Here is a 19,823-nt window from a genome sequence, read left to right on the forward strand (position 1 = left end):
AGCCGGTCCTAAAGGCTACACGTCCCCTTCTCCTGCTGCTCTTCATGAAGCTCTGGCCTTGGAAGGCCCCATGGATCATCTTCTGCCTCTGCACGCTCGTCCCGAAGCCTCCTTGAAGGCCCCTGCTGCTGCTGCCTTGCCTGGCCTTCCAGGGCCCCCGTCTCTTGTGTATAATTCAGCCCCTTTGGCTGCCAATGTGGACTCGCTTCATGCTTCTCTTGCAGACCCAATTGGAAGTCTCCAGGCCTCTCCTGGAATCACACCTGGCACTTGCATAGACAGAACCTCTTCCCACCACCTTGGCTCCTCCGCAAGCATTGACAGCACCTCTCCCCATCACCTCGGCTCCTCCATCCCCTCAACCCCCACTCTCTCTGGAACCTCCCCCCCCTCCTCCTCACTCAGTGAACCCCTCCAAAAAGAAGAAAAAATCCACCACCTCCACTACCAAGTCTTTATCCAGGTCCAAAGCCAACCCTCCTCCACCCTCTTCTCCAATCATTGGGTATACCTGTAGAACTACCCCTAGAACCGTTTCCTCCACTTCCAGGATCCCTCCCTGCTCCTTGAAGCATTTTCTGCCCCATTCCACTACCCTCTAATGATCCCTTGGACCGTTTGGAACGTTCGAGGCCTTAACTCCTCGTCCAAGCAAGCTGACATCCGATCCCATATTCGCTCCTCCCTTTCCAACGTCTGTTGTCTTCTGGAAACTAGAGTTCTTGAAGCTAATGCTCCCTGGGATTTCTGATCATAGTCCAATCTTCATTCATGTCTTTCCCTTCCGCTCCTTTAGTCCCGAGCCCTTTATTCATGTCCTTTGATATGTGGGTTTCTAGTGAAATATCATTTGTTAAGACCTCGTTCTTGCTATCCGCAGTTTCTTCTTTAACCCCAATCAGATCAGTGGTGTCAACCATACCTTCGTTTGCCTCATTCCAAAAAAAGAGGGGCGGTCTCCATTAACTTCATGCCTATCTCTCTTCATAACCTTCTTTACAAATTTATTGCCAAAATTCTAGCTCATAGGATCCAAAAAGTCATTGACAACCTTGTGAGCCCAATCAATGGTAGCCCAGCTGGCTACTTCCCCTCTGGCAGAGGCATTAGACAAGGTTGTCCTCTTTCTCTTCTTTCCTTGGAATTCCTGTCCCGTTCCATTCAATCTAACACTGACCTCCACCTTATTTCTCCTATCCCTGTTCTCCAATCCATGTATATCTATTGGTCTGGCGTTTTCTTCCTCCTTGTTTCCATTGTTAAGACCATTAAAGGGATCTTTTGCTCCTTTCTTTTGAAGGGTTCTGATGTCTCCAGATTTCTCCACCATCTTTGTTGGGATAAGGTCTGCCTTCCCAAACCAGAAGAAGGCCTGGGAATCAGGAAAATAAAAGATGTCAACTCTGTGGGTATTCTGGACTGCCCCCATCCCTCCGACACTTCCTGGATCTGGAGGAAAATTCTCACTCTCAGACCTTTTTTCCTTCTCCATTGGCATTATGGTTCTCTCTAGATGTTGGTCCTCCAATAGACCATCCTACCCTTTGACAAGGAATGGATTTGGATTGACATGACTTTTTCGGGATCCTCCATTTGTGACTCCATTGGGAAGCTTGCCTTTTCTGCGATGCACCCCCTCTTCTCTGTTCTTTGTCGTTTGGATCTTTGTTTGTATCCCACTAGTTTGCTGATCCAGTGTGTGGATTTAGCTTGGTTGTACCTTTTGTTTTGATTGGCTTTGCCCCCCCCCCCCCCCAATTTTCCTCCCTTATATATTTTTCTCTTCTTGGTAATGAATTTATTTATTCATCCAAAAAAATGTGTCTTAATCACAAGAAAATAAAATTAGAAACCTATCAAACAGAAATTCTAACCAATGAGAAAATAGAAATCAAGTATTAGGGAAACTTCTAAAATAGAAATTAAGATTAAAAAAGTCTTCAAAAGAGTCCACACAAGGCAGCTTTCCTTTGGTCTTTTTTCTCTGACACAAGCTTTTATTTTCCAGATGTAATCTCCCCATTTTATCCTCCATGGACGAGTTGTAAACCAACTTTGGAAATCCAGTTGCAGACTTGATCTGCATTATTAGGCCACGTTTTAGTCTCTTTATGCTTTGGTTTGTTTTATTTAGTTTGGCGGGTTCGGTTCATCGGTGAACCAGCTTGGTTCAATTTAAGTTGTGACTCTCTGCGGTGTGAAGCCCAAAAAGTCCACTCTCTCATATTACCTTCTTCTCTTACGTAAATCAAGCACTCAAAGGCTCCATTCCATCCTTAGTTCACCCAACCCATCCCTGCCCCAAGACCATCCCACCACCTGATCCTATTCGCCCTTCGATCGAGAGTCCCTCTCCCTTAGAAGGAGACTCAACCCAAGTCCCTATGTTTTCATTACTGTTTCCAGCCCTATTTCATTAATCCATTAGTTCTTTATATCCGACTCTATTCTGATTTCTGAAAACCCTAAAATCTAAGTTCGATATCCTTGAACTTTATTCTGATTTTATTCCTTGTTCTAGGTCTGTTTGGTACTAATGTGGTGCTTGATTTGATATTCTCTGATATACTATCCTGCAGCATTAGGGCTAGCTTGACTACTCAACCCTATCTCTTAAGTGATATCTGTTCTCTGACATACTATCCTGCAGCATTAGGGCTAGGTTGACTACTCAACCCTAGCCCTATATTAAGTGAAATCTCTTGTAATCTCAAAATTTGGCCACTTTGGCCTCAAAGTCTTTAATTTTCTTGAGCTAAATAATTCAAGAATTAATAAGATACAAATCATGGCATTATACAGTAGAACTATGAAAACAGTAAGGGATAGGATCCTGAGTGTTCAAGGTAGTTGCACCGAAAGTAGAAGAGGGAGAAAAAAAGCGGTTCAGGGATAACATGGAGCCTAAATAATGAATGACTAAATAACAATTTTCACGGATCCCAAAAAGAAAAAGGAAATAATTAATGTCGATGTGTCTCAATATGGTAAAGTTCAACACATGAAGGCCCATCATTTAGGGGGCATTGACATATCCAACAGTCATAACATTTCCATCAAACATGGATTGAATTCAATTAAATCCAATACATATATCCAACATAATTATGCAAATAAGAAGCATACCTCGAGATACAACCAGCTAGATAGTGTTAGAACATGGACATGACCAAGACCATTGAATGGCTCACATACCATGTGGTATTCATGATTTGGAAACCCATAGAACTCAACTCTCAACTCCTCAATTTCAGCATCTATCAGATTCCTCAAGTTCTTCACAGAGACATCTTTTATAATTCCCTTATACTTAAAGCTCTGAAAGCTTGGAATATTAATAGAGAAATGTTCATGAACTTCTTTCGAGTAGTAAAACAGTTATTAACCACTATGCACTTCAGATGTGATTCAGGAGCTTCAAGGAGAAAAGAATCAGGAACAAAGAAGCACTCTAGTATCAAATCTTCTAGGCATGGAAAACCAGATATCAGAGCATTAACTGTGTAATCAGATAATTGTACTGCTGCCAAAGTTACGGATTGAAGAGAGAGAAACCTAGTGTTCTGCAAGAGTCTAAGCTTACAATATTTTACTCTTAAAACTTTCAATGATCTGGATGGGAAACAACATGGAGTTAAAGTGTACATATCCTGCTCCATGTCTGCCATAGCCAAGGTACTCCGGTGAAATTTAAATCAATGGTCCTAGCATCAGTAGCCATCACAGTACGTACCCATGTTTCAGCACGAGAAGAAAACTTGAGATATCTTCTAATATCGAACCATAGCCAAAGCTCCGATAACTTCATATCTCTATGAAAGGTAATAAACCTTTCAACAAAATCAGCGAAGTTCTTCTGCTCCTGTAAAGTTACCTCACAGACATTTTTGACAAAATGCCTCTCGTCTAAGTCAATAACTGGAATATAGGTCCATAAAAGATTCCCATATCGTGCTTACAAAGCTCGACCTCATAGCATCAATGGTGGTAGGAAGAAAATCGAGAATGTGGCACAAAATGGAATCCGGTAGTTCGCTAATTAAGTCCACATCGTCACTGGTTCTTCGAAGCTTAGTTTTCACTATACCACTATTATCTTCCATATTGTTCAATCCCAGCTTCTTGTCTCTAACACGAGAGAAAACGTCAGAATCCACGCACAGAGGATGTCAGTTTACTGAGTTTAGAGTTCTGCAAAGATGGAACTTGGATTTGAAAGTGGGGGATTGTTAGGGTTGGAAAGATAAACCCTAAAATCATAAAAGTCGATGAGTTTCCCGCAACGTGAGTGCTTCCCGCAACGTGAGTGCGGAAGAACCACGGCGGAGGTATTCCCGTCTTTTGTGAGTCTGGACTCTGGACGGCAATTTCGCCCCCTTGTCTGGGCCTCCCGCCTCTGGCCGTCGAGCGACACGGCCTCCAGGCTTCTTTTCGAAAAAAATTTATTCTTTCTTTTTTTTCCTCATTGAAAATAAAAAAGGGCTTATCTTATGAAAATTGTAGTATTACTCAAATTTACGTACCGCATTACAAAATTAACTACCGATTCTTTATTTTAACAAAACTACCTAACTAAAGATGGGTATTTCAAAAGTAATTAAAGTCAAAATTTTTAATTCAACTCGCATCCGTATTTACTAGGGTATCTATATCGAATTAGAGGATATCTGAATTTGAATTATTTGATCTGAATAGATAATCAACTATGAGAAATGTGATACCTAAATTTGAGTGATGTTAAGGCTATTTGATCGTATCGGACAATTTGAATTCGGCCATTTGATCTAAAAATCTATTGATTCAAGGGATTTTTTTAAGGAATATTTTGGTTTGAATCAATAGAAAATGGGGATCAATTCAAAGGTGAATTGATCGATTCTCAATCCGATTCAAAGATTTTTAAACCTTGCAATTCAGGCGATCAACCAAGTGAAGTGTGGAGTCTTTGTGGGGATGTGGTGACAATCAAGGAGGAAAGAGAAGAGCTGAGAGAGAACAAGTGAAGGAAATCATGAGCGAAATACAAGGGGTGCACCCAATTTTCTAGCTAGCCGAAGGATTATATTGATCTCCTTTATTTTGATGGGAATATTATGAGCCTAGAAATCACATTGAGAAATGCTCCATTGTTACGCAGGGTGGAATCCAAATTTGAGTCTTGCACTTTTCCTCACATTCTTAGAGAGATTTCCAATATGACTGACTCGTTCACTCAAAAGGCCACATGTCCTGTGCGAGTTGGACTAAATGACCTATATGTTGTTGTTGTTTTTTTTTTTTTTTTTTGATAAATGACCTATATCTACTCCTTGGCTGAACCCAAGTAATCTTGTAATTTTCATAAGAAAATACCTTTTTAAATAAATGAAACAGAAAAGCAAACAGAAGAAAAGACCGGGAAAGTGCTCCTCCTTTGAAATTAAGAAGCCTGAAGACAATGTTGCCCCTGCGTACTCTCGGGGGCAAAATGACCGCCCGGCCCATGAAAGACGGGAATTCCGCCGCTGTTGTGCACTTGTGCTTTCGCATTCATGCTACTCAACCGCCACGGAACCTCACCGAGCTCATGTGGCTTATCAGAGGCGGAATTTCACCCATTTTTATGATTAGGGTTTATCTTTCAATCCCTAATAATCACCCACTTCTCAAATCCCGTCCATCTTTGCAGAACCCTAAAACTCACTGAACCAATGTCCTGTGTGTGTCTGTGTTGATTCTGATGTTAGAGACAAGAAGCAGGGGAAGGAACAATATGGAAGATGATAGTGGCACAGAAAAAACGAAAATTCGAAGAACCAGTGAGGATGTGGACTTAATTAGTGATCTACCGGATTCCGTTTTGTGCCAAATTCTTGACTTTCTTCCTACCACCATTGATGCTATGAGATCGAGCTTTGTAAGCAAGAGATGGGAATCTTTATGGACCTCTATTCCAGTTATTATCTTAGACGAGAGACATTTTGTCGAAAATGTCTGTGAGGTAACTTTACAGGAGCAGAAGAACTTCGCTGATTTTGTTGAACGGTTTATTACCTTTCATGGAGATATGAAGTTATCGGAGCTCTGGCTACGGTTCGATATCAGAAGATATCTCAAGTTTTCTTCTCGTGCTGAAACATGGGTACGTACTGTGATGACTACTGATGCTAGAACCATTGACTTAAATTTCACCGGAAATACCTTGGCTTTGGCAGACATGGAGCAGGATATGTACACTTTAACTCCATGTCGTTTCCCATCCAGATCATTGAAAGTTTTAAGAATAAAATATTGTAAGCTTAGACTCTTGCAGAACACTAGCTTTATCTCTCTTCAAACCGTAACTTTGGCAGCGGTAAAATTATCTGATTCCACAGTTAATGCTCTGATATCTTGTTCTCCATGCCTAGAAGAATTGATACTACAGTGCTGCTTTGTTCCTGATTCTTTTCTACTTGAAGCTCCTGAATCACATCTGAAGTGCATAGTGGTTGATAACTGTTTTACTAGAGGAAAGAAATTCATTGAACATTTCTCTATAGATATTCCAAGCCTTCAGAGCTTTAAGTATGAGGGGATTATAAAAGATGTTTCTGTGAAGGACTCGAGGAATCTGATTGATGCTGAAATTGAAGAGAATTTTAAGTACTGTGGGTTTCCAAATCATGAATACAACATGATATGTGAGCTATTCAAGGGTCTTCGTCATGTCCATTCTCTAACACTATCTAGCTGGTTGTATATTGAGGTATGTTTCTTATTTGGATAATTATGTTGGATGTATTGGATTTAATTGAATTGAATTGAATTCATGTGCCATGGAAATGTTATGACCCCATGATATGGCAATGCCCACCTAAATGATGGGCCTTCATGTTGAACTCCACCATATTGATACACATTTGCATTTTTTTTTCTTTCATGTAAATTGTTATTTAGGTCTATGTTATTCCTGAACTGTTTTTTTCTCCCTCTTCTATTTTCAGTGCAACTAACTTGAACTCTCAAGATCGTGTCCCTTACTGTTTTTGTAGTTCTACTCTATGATACCATGATTTGTATCTTATTGGTTCTCTGAATGAATTACTTAGCTCAAGAAAATTGAAGGATTTGAGGCCAAAATGGCCAAATTTTGAGATTGCAAGCAAGTAGAATTATTATATTTTTTTTTTTTTTGGGAATGGCATATTGTCATTTATTGGATTGAAAATATATAGCACGGAATGCTCCCCAAACAGGGAAGAAGCCATAGGTTGTTATTTAGGCTCTGCACTTCTGACGTACAAGGAAAGCCTGAATGGCCTTACGATTGAGCGAGTTACTGGATTTGCAACTTGTGAGGAGCACTCCTCGAAAGGCTGAACAATGAAAATAGTATACTGAATAATCAGTGTAATTTTGGCTGGGAGTCCGGGACAGTGCTGGCTGTGGGAAAGAATGCTGATTGCCTTGACAATGGGCAAAACAATTGCTTTCAACCACGATCTTGTCGAGCCCTTCCCTAGCCACTTTGAGAAGGGCATACACAATACTGAGACCCTTAGCCACTAAGACAGAAAGTTTAGATATCTGATTAAAGCAGCCTCCCTGATGTAGATCAAGTCCACAACTGGATCTCCAAAGTTGGTTCACAACTATCCAACTTTTTCCTTTTCTTTCTCTAATCCAGCAGTCTATTTTGAGGTTGTTGGCCAGCCACTTGGTAGGCGATAATTTCCCAGATTTTATCAGATCTGGTGGAGCCCAGCCAAGTGTCTTGTTGGCTTGAATATTTTCTCGTGGCAGAGTTTTTTGTTGCGAGAAATTGTGGGTCCCATAGAGCAGCTTGCGAGGAGAATAATATTTAGGAGTGACATGTGAAAAATAAAAGTTTGCGTGAGAGAAACAAAACACAAGGAAAGCTGCCTTGCGTGGACTCTTTTGAAGACTTTATTCATTTTTTTTATCTTAGTTTCTAGTTAAGAAGTTTCCCTTATACTTAATTTCTATTTTCGCAGTGGTTAGAATGTCTGTTCGATAGGTTTCTCTTTTTATTTTCTTGTGATTACGAGGCATACACACATGGACTTGGACTAGTTTCTTATTTTGTATTTTTCAATTTTTTTATTAATACAAGATGAATGGGAGATCAGCCCTAAAGATTTGATTTGTGAAAAAAAAAAAAAAAAAAAAATGAACTTGCTCTGTTGATCATGACAACTGTGAGAAGCAGTCAAGTGGGAAAATTTCCTGGGAGGTGACAGGCCCTTCCCTTTCCTATCCTTTCTTCTCTGTTTATCTTTCAGTTTTCTTTATTCCTACAACCGTTCTGTTTGGAGACCATCCAGATTTATGTTCAAGGTCGCTGATATGCTGTGGATGTTCCATTGAGTTCTCCAAGAAATTATGTGAGTAAAGATTGGTTTATACCCTAAGCATTACTTGTTTGGTTCCCTGCTGTTGTCGGTTGTCAAGCCAACTTTAGAGCAAGTTGGTATCTTCTTTAATGTTTATCGGTTGGAAGAGTTGGTAATGTAAAGCTAGTTCACCCTAGGTAAACAAGCTCCAATAATACAACTCTCAACCAAGGTCAATTCTGATTTCAGATTAGTGAGGCAAGTAGTACACCAATAGGGCCTAAGGGAAAGCTGAACTTTAACTCACAATTAGGAGAGTAATGGGGTGATCAAACCTGATTAGAAGAGTTCTCAAATTTCTGCTGGAGATACCCTAATAGAGGCTGAATCAGATCTGAAGTGGACTGGTTGAACCAACAATTGACCCCACCAGAATTTAGTGTTTCAACAGTGAAAGAGAGAAATCCTGCGGCTTCCAAACGAAGCCTCAGATGGCCTTCAAGTCTTGGTTGAAGAAGGCTTTTGAGGGGCCTCAACAAAACCCCAGAAGGCCTTGGCAAGAGGCCTGCTGGTTAGGGAGATACAACCAAGGTCGACGAGCCTTAAGACCCTGACTGTTTGATGAAAATGATGCTGGTTTTGGGAGGTTCTTCTATTGATCTTAGTCTTCAAGTGAGCTTAATTAACACTCCAGTCACTCTCTCACAGCAAGCAATAACAGAACTTAGAAGAAGAAAAGAACAGAAGAGAAGAAAGTAAGTAAGATAGATGTGGGAAGGATAATGGCTATCTCAGCCTGGGCATCTCACCCACAACCATCTTAGGAGTTTGGGAGCTAGCAATTGCTGCATAAACTTCATTCATTCAATTCTGATTTGTGTACAACAACCTCTCATCCAAAACTTACAAAATAGCAACTTGTTCCCAAATAGGAAACTAATCTAAAAAGGAAACTAACACATATTAGCAACTAGTTCCTAACTTGTAACTTAAGAAATTAATAAAGCATCTACTAGGCAATCTCTAGAAGGTAACTCTTCACTTGCAAGGCACCTTTGACCAGTCAACAAAGAAACACAAGATTCCATCTGTAGAGGAAATCACAGACCAAAAAGGAGAGTCTTCTGGCGAGCTATAAAGGCTGGATCGATGGGGCTATTTGAGGGTCTTCTAGAAGCTTAATTCTGGAAACATATATACTGTAATAAGGGGGTTTCCTATGCTGTCCAATGGCTACTGATGTGGCCAGCATAGGGGCCAAAATTAGAGAACCAACTGGCTTTGACTTCAGCCCAAGGGCTGGCTGGTTTGGGCCTTCTTTCTCTTGCGATATTGTAGTCCATAATGGGATCTACATCAGTTGGTAGTTTACTTGGGAAGATAACCATATCACTTGGGGCCTATTTGTTTGACCGATGAAAAGGGGTGGGGAAACTCGTGAGGGTGGGGCCCACATGTTGTGGGTTGGGTTGACAAGGAAAAGGAATAATGGAATACGTAATTTTAGTGGGGTGGGATTCTGTGGGAAAGATAGGAAATGTAGATGGGGTGGAATTCTATGGGAAGAGAGGAAATAGGAGGAGCGAGATAGACACAAGACAACTTTTCCATGAAGTCCCACCAATTTTGGTAGAACTTTGGAAGTGAGTGGGGTGGGAAAAGTTAAGTGCCACATTGGCAGACAACAATTATACCATTAAATGACCTTGTTTGGTAAGTTTCCCACCCCACTTACCCAAACACTCATATTTGTGGTAGTTTATGAAAAACAAGTACTAGTTTCCCACCCCTTCTGACCTTTTCCACTTTTATCTGTCAAAAAACAGGGCTTTAAAGAGTCCCTTTTGGGTCATATTGCTGACCCAATTTTTCTGTGGAAGATGGCTATTGCTGAAGGAGTCCAATGGGAGTTAAAATTCCCTATTTTTGAGGGCCAGCTTATAGATTCTGTTTGGGGTCTGTAAAGAAAGCTAAACTAGAACCTGTGAAGGAGAGAAATGGGGGAGGAAGGCTTGTGCGATATATTATGTGCACCTATCGCCATCCAATCTCTTTATATTAAATATGAAACAATTAAAAATCTATTTGGCTGGTATGATACCCCTGGATACTGATCTAGAAGTTAAAGCAAATCACCAGGCTCTAAGCCTTGCCAATTAGAGGAGCCAAAGGAAAGACTTTCATTCAGCTGAGAGCGATAAAAAAAAGGGGGTTTTGATGATATAAGAACTTCGTTTCCTTTCCCACCTTTAGTCCTCGCGTAAGGGCCATCCTTTGAACCTTGCCCACCTTTAGACCTCTAATCTAAGACTTAAAGACAAGAACTTCTCTCTTGTCTATGTATATGAAATTTCTGAGTTCTCTTTCCCCTCCCCACCCACTACTACAACCCACTGGCCTTGCTGTTATAGGTAACTAAATGCTCCTCTCTTTTTCAAAGAAAGTGTTCGCAATGGATAAGTCATGTTACCTCTAAGTCTAATCGAGGTCCCCTCCTCCTTGTTCCTCTCCTCAACTCCGTAGCCTCTATGGATACCTTCATATAACCTCTACAATCAACTCCCAACATGACCATTCAGGTCACCTCTAATAATATTCGATTCATCCTAACTAAAACCTTGTGGTAAATCATCCATGTGATCCCAAAACTGTTGCTTACTACTTTCATCATAACCCACTTGGGGTGCATAAGGGCAAACTATATTGACGGCCTTTTTCTCCAACACCATTTTGATGGATATAATCATCCTATCTCCTAGTCTTTTGACATCCACCACATCATTCTTTAGATCTTTGTCCACTATGATTTCCACTCCACTTCTATTATTTTGATTTCCCGAACACACAATTTAAAGTCGCCCAATGCCTTAGCTTTGGTACCCTTCCATCTAGTCTCTTGGATGCATGCAATATTAATCTTTCTTCTCCTCATAACATCTATCCACTCTAGGCTCTTACCCGCTAGGGATCCAATGTTCCAGGATGCTAATGTAATCCTATGCTTCTAGGCTGGATTAATTCCTCTTACTTGCCCTTGCCTACTCATCTCACCGCATCTGGTCATCAACACGGCGCTTCACTTACGAGGGACGCCCTAGAAATAAATGGACGAAAAGACATGAAAACAAGAAAGAGAGATCATAGAACAAAAGGATCCATGCAAGGTGATTGGCTGATTGTAATAGAGTATATGTACAAAAAATAGAGATAAATATTGCATAAGCATGAACAAACGGATAAAAGAAATGACACCTAGAGCATAAACAAATAATCTCAACAAATAAAATATGGTGCATAATCAAGCAAAACAAAGCAGGGAATGGTAATGCAGTACATAAAAGTAGATAGCACAGTAATCCTTGCACGTAACAAAGAGAGAGAGAGAGCTACTCTATAAGAGGGAGGGGAGCAAGTAGTATACACACACAGACAATATGCAGTACATAGAAGTAGATAGCTCAATAATTCATGCACGGAACAAAGAGAAAGTTAGCTAGAGGGAGGGGGAGCAAGTAGTATACACACACCCAGACAATGTGCATTACATAGAAGTAGATAGTGTAGTAATCCATGCACGTAACAAAGAGAAAGTTAGCTACTCTGTAAGAGGGGGGGGGAGCAAGTAGTATACACACACCTAGACAATCTGCAGTACATAGAAGTAGATAGCGCAATAATCCATGCACGTAACAAAGAGAAAGTTAGCTACTCTATAAGAGGGAGGGGGAGCAAGTAGTATACACTCACCCAGACAATGTGCAGTACATAGAAGTAGATAGAGCAGTAATCCATGCACGTAACAAAGAAAGAGTTAGCTATTCCGTAAGAGGGAGGGGGAGCAAGTAGTTTACACACACCCAGACAATATGCAGTCAAGCAAAGCAGTCACCGATGTCAAACAAAGATATAGAGAATGTTACTATGGTAAATAGGTGGTAGGGGGTCACAAAGCTACTAGATAATGTTTTAAGCACAGTCCCTTACTGCCCTGAGGACTCCTACCCCTGTCAGAACCAGGGAGTCCAGCGTATCTCAAAGATAACGGCTTCGGGTGGAGTGGTTGAGGCAAGTCCTTAGACTTCTGAAACTGGAGCCGACCAGCGAAAACCGGGTGAGTTTAGGTAGCTTGTATCTAGGTGTGTGGTACCGAAGGGGATGGGGATATGTTGGGGGGTCAGTGCTGGGGGTATAGCCATGTGGGTACTGATTAGGGGTCTGTTTGGTAGAAGAGGGACCTGGTTAGGGTTTTGGTGATGGGGTTATCGATAAGACGAGGCGGCAATCTTGGGGTTGTGGAGACAAGAGTATCGGGAGTGGGAAGGGGCCTAGTGTCACACCGTATCCAGTCAACCTGGACATCTCATCGTATTAAGTCAGCCTGTTTCTTCAGGATCTAGACTAGGGCAGATCATAACACCACAATTACACTACGAAAGATCAGAGTTTATATACATATGCACAGTCCAGCAAAAAAATATCTTACATAAGCTATAGTGCCAACTAAGTGATAAGATATATTTACAATTATTCAGATGAGAGTTACATAATATATACCTTACAAAAAGAGAATATTCATAGTTTACAGTATCTCAGTAGTAGACTATATACATCAGAGTATGCATCAACAGGAATATATACATAAAAAGATATAGGAATAGTCCATCCTACTCCTCAGAAGAACTAGCCTCCATAGGCACAGTCGTCACATTCACAGGCGGGTTCGTGATCGAGTTCATCTTCTAGAATATGGGCCATGTGATCCATGGCCATTGTCTCATAATCAATGCCAGGAGTAAGTAGAATACCGCCTTCGTCATCTATAGGATCAAAGGAAAGGGGTGAGCACTGGTAATGCTCAGTGAGGGGTGGGGGAGAACAAGCACACACATCCATATGCAATGCATGCTCCACACATAGAGAATGATGCTCATGAGTCCATTTAATTAACTATACAAAATTCATAATCCATTACTAGGTCTCATCACCTATGGGTATAAGTGCTACCAACGTAGGTGGCATACCCTACCCTGTACGTTGGGCCTTAGATATACAAGCTATGCCGTAGGCAGGAGCCAGCCAATGCATGTACGGGTCCCGGGCCACATCGGCTAACCCTAAAAGGTAACCCCATATCATAAATATATTCACAAACATACAGTACGTCGTATCCTGTCTCACATCCATAACTGATACCACACATCTCATCACAAGTGCACTGCTGATCAGGCAGCCATATAATTCGGGATTAGTCCTTACCTAACCCCCTACGGACAAGGGATGTAGCACTTGGGGTTGTGATACCTAACCCAGCATTCTAAATGATGCTTATCCAATCATTGAAATCACACATAAAAATATGGGCACCTGCACGTGACCCATTTCACCTGTCTTACTTTTCTCATTTCCATTCCATCCCATTCCATCGTAATAGTACCATCAAAGGATAAATGTAGATAAATGCAAATACACATACACAAGCAATTTAATGCATGAACAACATTAAACAAACACACCAAAATAATGGGGGGTTGAGAAGGGCACCCACTCACCTTGGTATTCAATTTTTGCAAGTTCACTTCTTGGATTCAAGAAAATTGCCACACTGTCACTTATGTTCCCTATTCAAAAGATATTTAAATCATTAGGTACATCACAAATTCCTACATTTTATCCACTTGCTTTAAGTATAGTATTCCCATACCCAACCTATAGAGGTCTTTGTCTGTTCCTTCCTATATACATATTGATTCCTTGATTTCTTAAACCTTTTCTATAGTAGAATTAGATATAGAGAATCACTAATAGATCCTCATTGGATGAAGGGGTTTCATCCATACTTACAATCCTTGAGATCATATGAAATTCCAAACATTGGACCCTACAGTCATGGGTTATGTTTCTCATTAATTCTTATATATATACAAATTCAAACTTATGTCCAAAGGTCTAGTAACCTGTTACACAGCCAATCTGGCTTCGGGAACCCTAATCGGTGGGTTATCTGGGTCAAAACTGGTTGGTCGGTCGGGACCTGTCGGTTCCTCCTTTTATTCTACAGAATCTTATTCTGCCTTTTCCATACTCTGTACTATGGTTGTTGTAGTGCCCGAATTGCATCAATTTTTCATTCTGAATTTCCAATACTTATCTTAGGTCAGTAAGGAAAAGATTAAATGCCAAGTTGACCCAATTTTGGGTTTCAATTTATTACACCCAAAACTGATATAGTCCAATTCTGCAGGAATAGTTTAGGAATTTAAAGAGATCTGCAAAATTAGAGTATTTCTCATGCCTTGGCCATCAATTTGAGATGAACATTTATAAGGACTAACCTAACCTAATTAATTCAGCTCCTATTGCATAATTTCAGCTTGAATAAAATTATGTTCCTAGGGTTTTGGCAGAATTTCTGCCAAATAAACCCTATTCCAGCCCTTTTTGCATAATCCCTACTGAAAAAGAAGTAGTCATATGTTCTAGGGTTTAGCAGGGATAGGGTTTTTTCCCCAGTTGGATCCCCAATAGCCCATAGAAATTAGGGCTTTCTTTACTGGGCAGCTATTCTACTCACAGGGATTCCCTGGCAGTAAACAATTGGGTAAAACCCTAACCTTAGCTGCCCAATCTACATGAAATTACCTAATTAACCCTGCTGCAGTATTAAGTTCACTTACCTGGGTGCAGAGTTGATCTAGGAGCAACCCGAGGTGAGTGAGTTCCCTCCTCACTTCTCTTTCTTCCTCTTCTTCCTTCTCTTTCCTTCTTCTTCTTCTCTTTTCTTTATTTTTCTCCTTACTGTTACAGCAGCCACGATTTTTATGAAATCTCAGCCCATTATCCCTTATATATATAAGGCAGCCCCAAGGGTCTGTTTGGCTGCCCTCTTAAGTTAATAGCTAAGGCCTATTTGGTTGCCTTCTTTTATTTCCATATAAATTACATACATACTATATATATATATATATATATATGTGTGTATGTGTGTGTGTGTAACCTAATAGTTTATAAATTCATCTCCTCCTATTTATTTATTAGTATAAAAGTATGCATTTCATACCTCATGTAAGTCTCTTCCTATAGGGGTATAATGGGAATTTTGTATAGCAGAAGTGGGCTCCACAGTGCAAAAACCCAAAAATTACATTCTACTAGGCAAAATTGGCTGGCCGGTTTTGGACCTACTAGTTTGGGTGCGATCATACCAGCATTAATGCACCAAATCCTATAAAACTCCGTAGTTAAGCATGGTTGGGAAAGAGTAGTATTAGGATGGGTGACCCCCTGGGAAGTCCTCATGTTTCACCTTTTTCTTTTTTCCTACTATACTTAGTCTTTTAATTAAACTTACCTCTTTGTCCACACCTTCTGATCTCCAATGATGTTAGTAAGCTGAACAGGAGCAGGTGGGGGTGGTAGATATCCGAGGGGAGATCGGGAGGGAGAGAGCAAGCTAGGGAGGAGCTGAGGGTTTGGGAGAGGAGAGTGAGAATCAGGGGTTAATGGTGGCGTCAATAAATATTTACCACTCTGATTTATCTGAATTCTGAACTCAATTGCCCCAAGTTTATCCTGGTTTTGGAAAGTTATATATGATTTGATGACATAATTTTGCTTCAACTTTGAAGGCTCTTCAAGATGTGCGAGTAGGTAACCGTGAGCTGCTGGATGACGTTTTATACACTCTAAAGCATTTAAACCTGAAGATGTGGGTATCAGGTTGTGAACTTTGGGAGCTAGCTCCATTCTTGTGCTTCTCGCCTAATTTGGAGACTTTATCTATAGACCTTGTTGAGCCGGTGTGTACCAAATATCCATTCTGAATTTGTACGATGTATCTTGCATCCCAGGATCAGTTGTTGTTTTTTTAAATTTTGTCTTGATTCTATGATTTCTTTTTTTTTTTTTTGTTTCTCTGCAGGAAGAAGGGGATGTTTCATACATGTTAGATAAATCAGTTCTCAAAGCAAATGAAACCTGGGACGAACTGACAATGCCTTTAGAATTTTTACTTCATCTGAAAAAGGTTGAGATCAAGGGCTTTGAAGGGAGAGGCAATGAAATAGATTTTGTAGTCTTTTTGCTTGAGAATGCAGAAGTTTTGGAGAAGATGGTTATTTCTAATGCTGATTTAACAGCAAGATATGAGAAGTACAAGAACAAAGGCAACAAGAAAACACTGAAACAGTTACAGAAGGCACAAAAGAAGTCAAGTAGATACTTTTTCTTTCTTCGAAAAGCATCACCTTGTGCTGAAATAGTACTCTCATGGGACTGAAATATTTGCATAGATGTCATTTTTGGTCCCAATTTGCCTAGTCCTTGAATCTTCCTTCGAATTGCTATTTTCCTTTTCTTTTTTCCTCCAAAATTTGCCATTCACAGTGCAGCAACTAGGGATTCCTTTGATGCTTTTCCAGAAGTTTCTATCTCCTGCAAGGAGATGCTGAAAGGGATTGGAGTAGGCAATATGGCATATCATACAAGTGCCCATATGTGTGTATTTTTTTCCCTAGTGCAGAACATAAATCAGATATATGATTTTCGACTTTACTACCTTATTTAGAATTGAGTATTAGGGGCAGACTTATCAGTCAATGTCATTTGATATTGCGTTTGTGAAAGTGATGTTAATATTGAATTAAGATCCACTAATCATATCATGGATTGAATATCTTTTTTCTTCCTTGTGATGTATTTCATGGATCAATTATTCTACTGTAGAGGAAACTTGAGAAGATGGTTCAGACAAAAAGATTGTTCAATTTGTGAGGCAGTTTTTTTCCACCTGGTTTCCTGCTTCAGAAAGTTATTGTTCTCTAAATTAAATGCTTCTATCCTGGTTTACCTTGGTTTTTATTTTTCAAGCTGTGAATTTACAAGATCTGTAAGGGAAAAAGATCTCTACCTGATCATGTGTCCCTACGCCCAGCCACAAGAGGTGGGGAAATAACTATCCTGCCCCTTTGTTGGAGGCCTGTGCTTCTCCTCTGGTTGGTACACACAGTGCAGTGGCCCTGTGATTATGTAGCAATCCCAATCCTTACTATATTTAAAGTTTGGGCAAAAAATATAACAAAAAGACATAAATATGCCAAAAGCTGTTAAACCAAGGATTTAGCTACTGATATTGATTTGAATCAGATCAAACCGGTGTGGATTAGTCACTTTTGCCCTTTTCAAGAAAAAAGTACCGATCCACTTTTACCCTTACTTTTTTTAAAAATGCATTTTCTTTATGGTTTTACCCTTGAAATGATATTGTAACCGATCCAGATTGGTTAGGAATTCGTATTGGTATTAGTATTGGTCGATACTAATATGATACAGTTGATACAATCATTCCGATACCAATACTTAGAATCATGGTTGAAACTGAATGGTTTGGTTAAATTTTGACAGTTTTTAGTACTAGGTGAATCTCTGGGAAAATCAAATCGAAGTAACGGTTACTGTTGTGGTCAGACTTGGTTTGATTATTTGATATGGTCTAGTGTTTTTTGCCCCAAGTATGCTGCAATATAATGCTTTCTCGAGAACAGGAAGATTAGATTGCCCTTAGACTTCTAATAGACACTTAATTGCTATTGTCTTCTAACACTTTAAATTGTCCTTATTTTATTCTTAAAATTTATTTAAGTTAAAGATATAAAAAGGTTCTTAAAAATAATTTAAAAGTAACCTATAATTTAGTCAATCTTTCTAACATTAACCCCTCCCATCATAACATTGGTGTATTATCTCTTTTTTCTTAATTTAAATTTTCTCTTCCAATAATAATAAATAAAAAATGTCATCATCAAGTACATATGTGAAATGATGATATTTATCTTCATTGGAAAAAGATGTGTATGATATTAAAGGGACAAAAAAATCACGATAAAAATTTATTGAGAAGAAGATGGGTTTGATGTGAAAAAACAATATTTTGAACAACAAGGCATATCATTAGCCTCATAGTGGTCGTCAAGAACATTAAAGATAATTTTATAACAATCCATTTCAGTAATTTGAAATTGCCGAAAGTTAGATTTATATCAAAATTTGAAAAGATTTGACACCGTTGAACTCTGATAATCAGCTGATTTTTGTTTAGAAGCGGACATCCAATCCACTGAAGACAATTATTTAGATAGCAATATAATTTTGTCATGACCACCTGAATATACATAGTCTTTTATATAATTTTTAAGGCAAAAGTTTTTCTGGTCGGCAGTGCTGGTAAGGGCATTCATGGTCAGGAGTAATCTGATACGTGGAATTGGTATCGATACATCCCATTCGTTCGTTAAATTCCCAAACATCATACGACACTTTAATATGTCAATTTGTTTCGAGTGAAATACGATCCCAAATACACTCATACATTATCTTCTCTCTCTCTCTCTCTCTCTCTCTCTCATGTCAAATGCTTTGTTCTCGGCTGGGGCTGAACCTCCTACCAGATTTTGAAGTTCTTATAATTTCGGTTCATGACATGAATTTCTTTTTATTATCCTCCAAGTAGCATTGAATGTTGTCGAAGGACCCTAAACTCATCATCTCATTTATTATTCACCCCTTCCTTCTGAGTTGTTTGTCCTTCGGACTGATATTCTTATATTACCAAATGTATAGGCATTATATATGGGGAAGATTGAAAATGCCTAATGGGTTTATGGATTAAGGGCTGTGTTATATGAAAATGAATTATCTTCATATTGAATTTTAATGATCCATGTTAGTTGTGATGGTTGTTTATGGATAGAGCAACTGGGGATTCCCTAAGAGATGGTAGTTTTAGTCCATCATGCTTTTGGTTTCAACTTTCACTATGCTAAATGGATTTTTGGATGCTAATGTTCTTACCCTACTTCAGATGTGCAAATTGTTTGTATTGTTTAACATGTTCGTTTTTCTCTCCCGCAATGTTAGATCTACTATGGCTCTTTATTTCAAATTGAAATTTGTTGCAATTTTACGGGGACAAGTTTAAGGACGCATGTCAAGGACCTAGTTCATTTGTTATAGGAACAAGTTTAATTAAATCCCTGTAAACGACTACTTTTTTTCCCTTTCTCTTGCTCTCTCAAACATTCCTTAATCGAGTTCTTAATTTCAATTACTTACTCCTTAGTTTGGAAGAGCTTCTTTATTGAAAGATACTTTTCCAATGAAATTTACTCTTAGATGATAGAATCATTGATATCTGAAATAGTGGTGGAATGGAAAGAAATTGTGGTGTAATGAAAGTGGCATAGGAAGTATCCTATTGTACATTTTAGGAGGCATGGCGGCTACAATTAAGTGTTCTTTTTATAGGCCAAGCTTGTATAATGTGGATTGTCTCTAACAGGTTTCTACAATTGAGTGTTGCTTTTATGTAAATGGGTTGTTACCAAATGATATAGTTCCCTTGTGGGGTGCTGGCCATTGGCCTTTGCTGTTGTTGTTGTTGTTGTTGTTGTTCATGATGCTTTTTCACTTTCTCTCACTCTCTCTAACAAAATTCTTGGTTATTTATAAAAAAAA

The 19,823-nt window shown here is 39.4% G+C and overlaps 1 protein-coding gene across 1 annotated transcript; it reads left to right on the forward strand.

Annotated features, from left to right (window-relative positions):
• The first annotated feature begins 5,404 nt into the window (after window positions 1–5,404).
• Window positions 5,405–16,999, forward strand: LOC122079602 (FBD-associated F-box protein At1g66310-like). Its single transcript, XM_042646207.1, has 3 exons — window positions 5,405–6,727; window positions 15,941–16,111; window positions 16,234–16,999. Exons 1-3 carry the CDS (start codon window positions 5,720–5,722, stop codon window positions 16,588–16,590), a joined length of 1,536 nt encoding a protein of 511 aa, XP_042502141.1. The 5' UTR covers window positions 5,405–5,719; the 3' UTR covers window positions 16,591–16,999.
• The last annotated feature ends 2,824 nt before the right edge of the window (window positions 17,000–19,823 follow it).

The sequence above is a fragment of the Macadamia integrifolia genome, chromosome 5 (assembly GCF_013358625.1).
Source record: "Macadamia integrifolia cultivar HAES 741 chromosome 5, SCU_Mint_v3, whole genome shotgun sequence".
Classification (NCBI taxonomy): Eukaryota; Viridiplantae; Streptophyta; class Magnoliopsida; order Proteales; family Proteaceae; genus Macadamia; species Macadamia integrifolia.

Bases quoted from the DNA above. Each gene is read 5' to 3' on its own strand.
- LOC122079602 (XM_042646207.1), top strand. From the start codon at position 5,720: ATGTTAGAGACAAGAAGCAGGGGAAGGAACAATATGGAAGATGATAGT. The intron at 6,728-15,940 runs GTATGTTTCTTA...TCAACTTTGAAG, and splicing joins CTAGCTGGTTGTATATTGAG to GCTCTTCAAGATGTGCGAGT. The intron at 16,112-16,233 runs GTGTGTACCAAA...GTTTCTCTGCAG, and splicing joins CTATAGACCTTGTTGAGCCG to GAAGAAGGGGATGTTTCATA.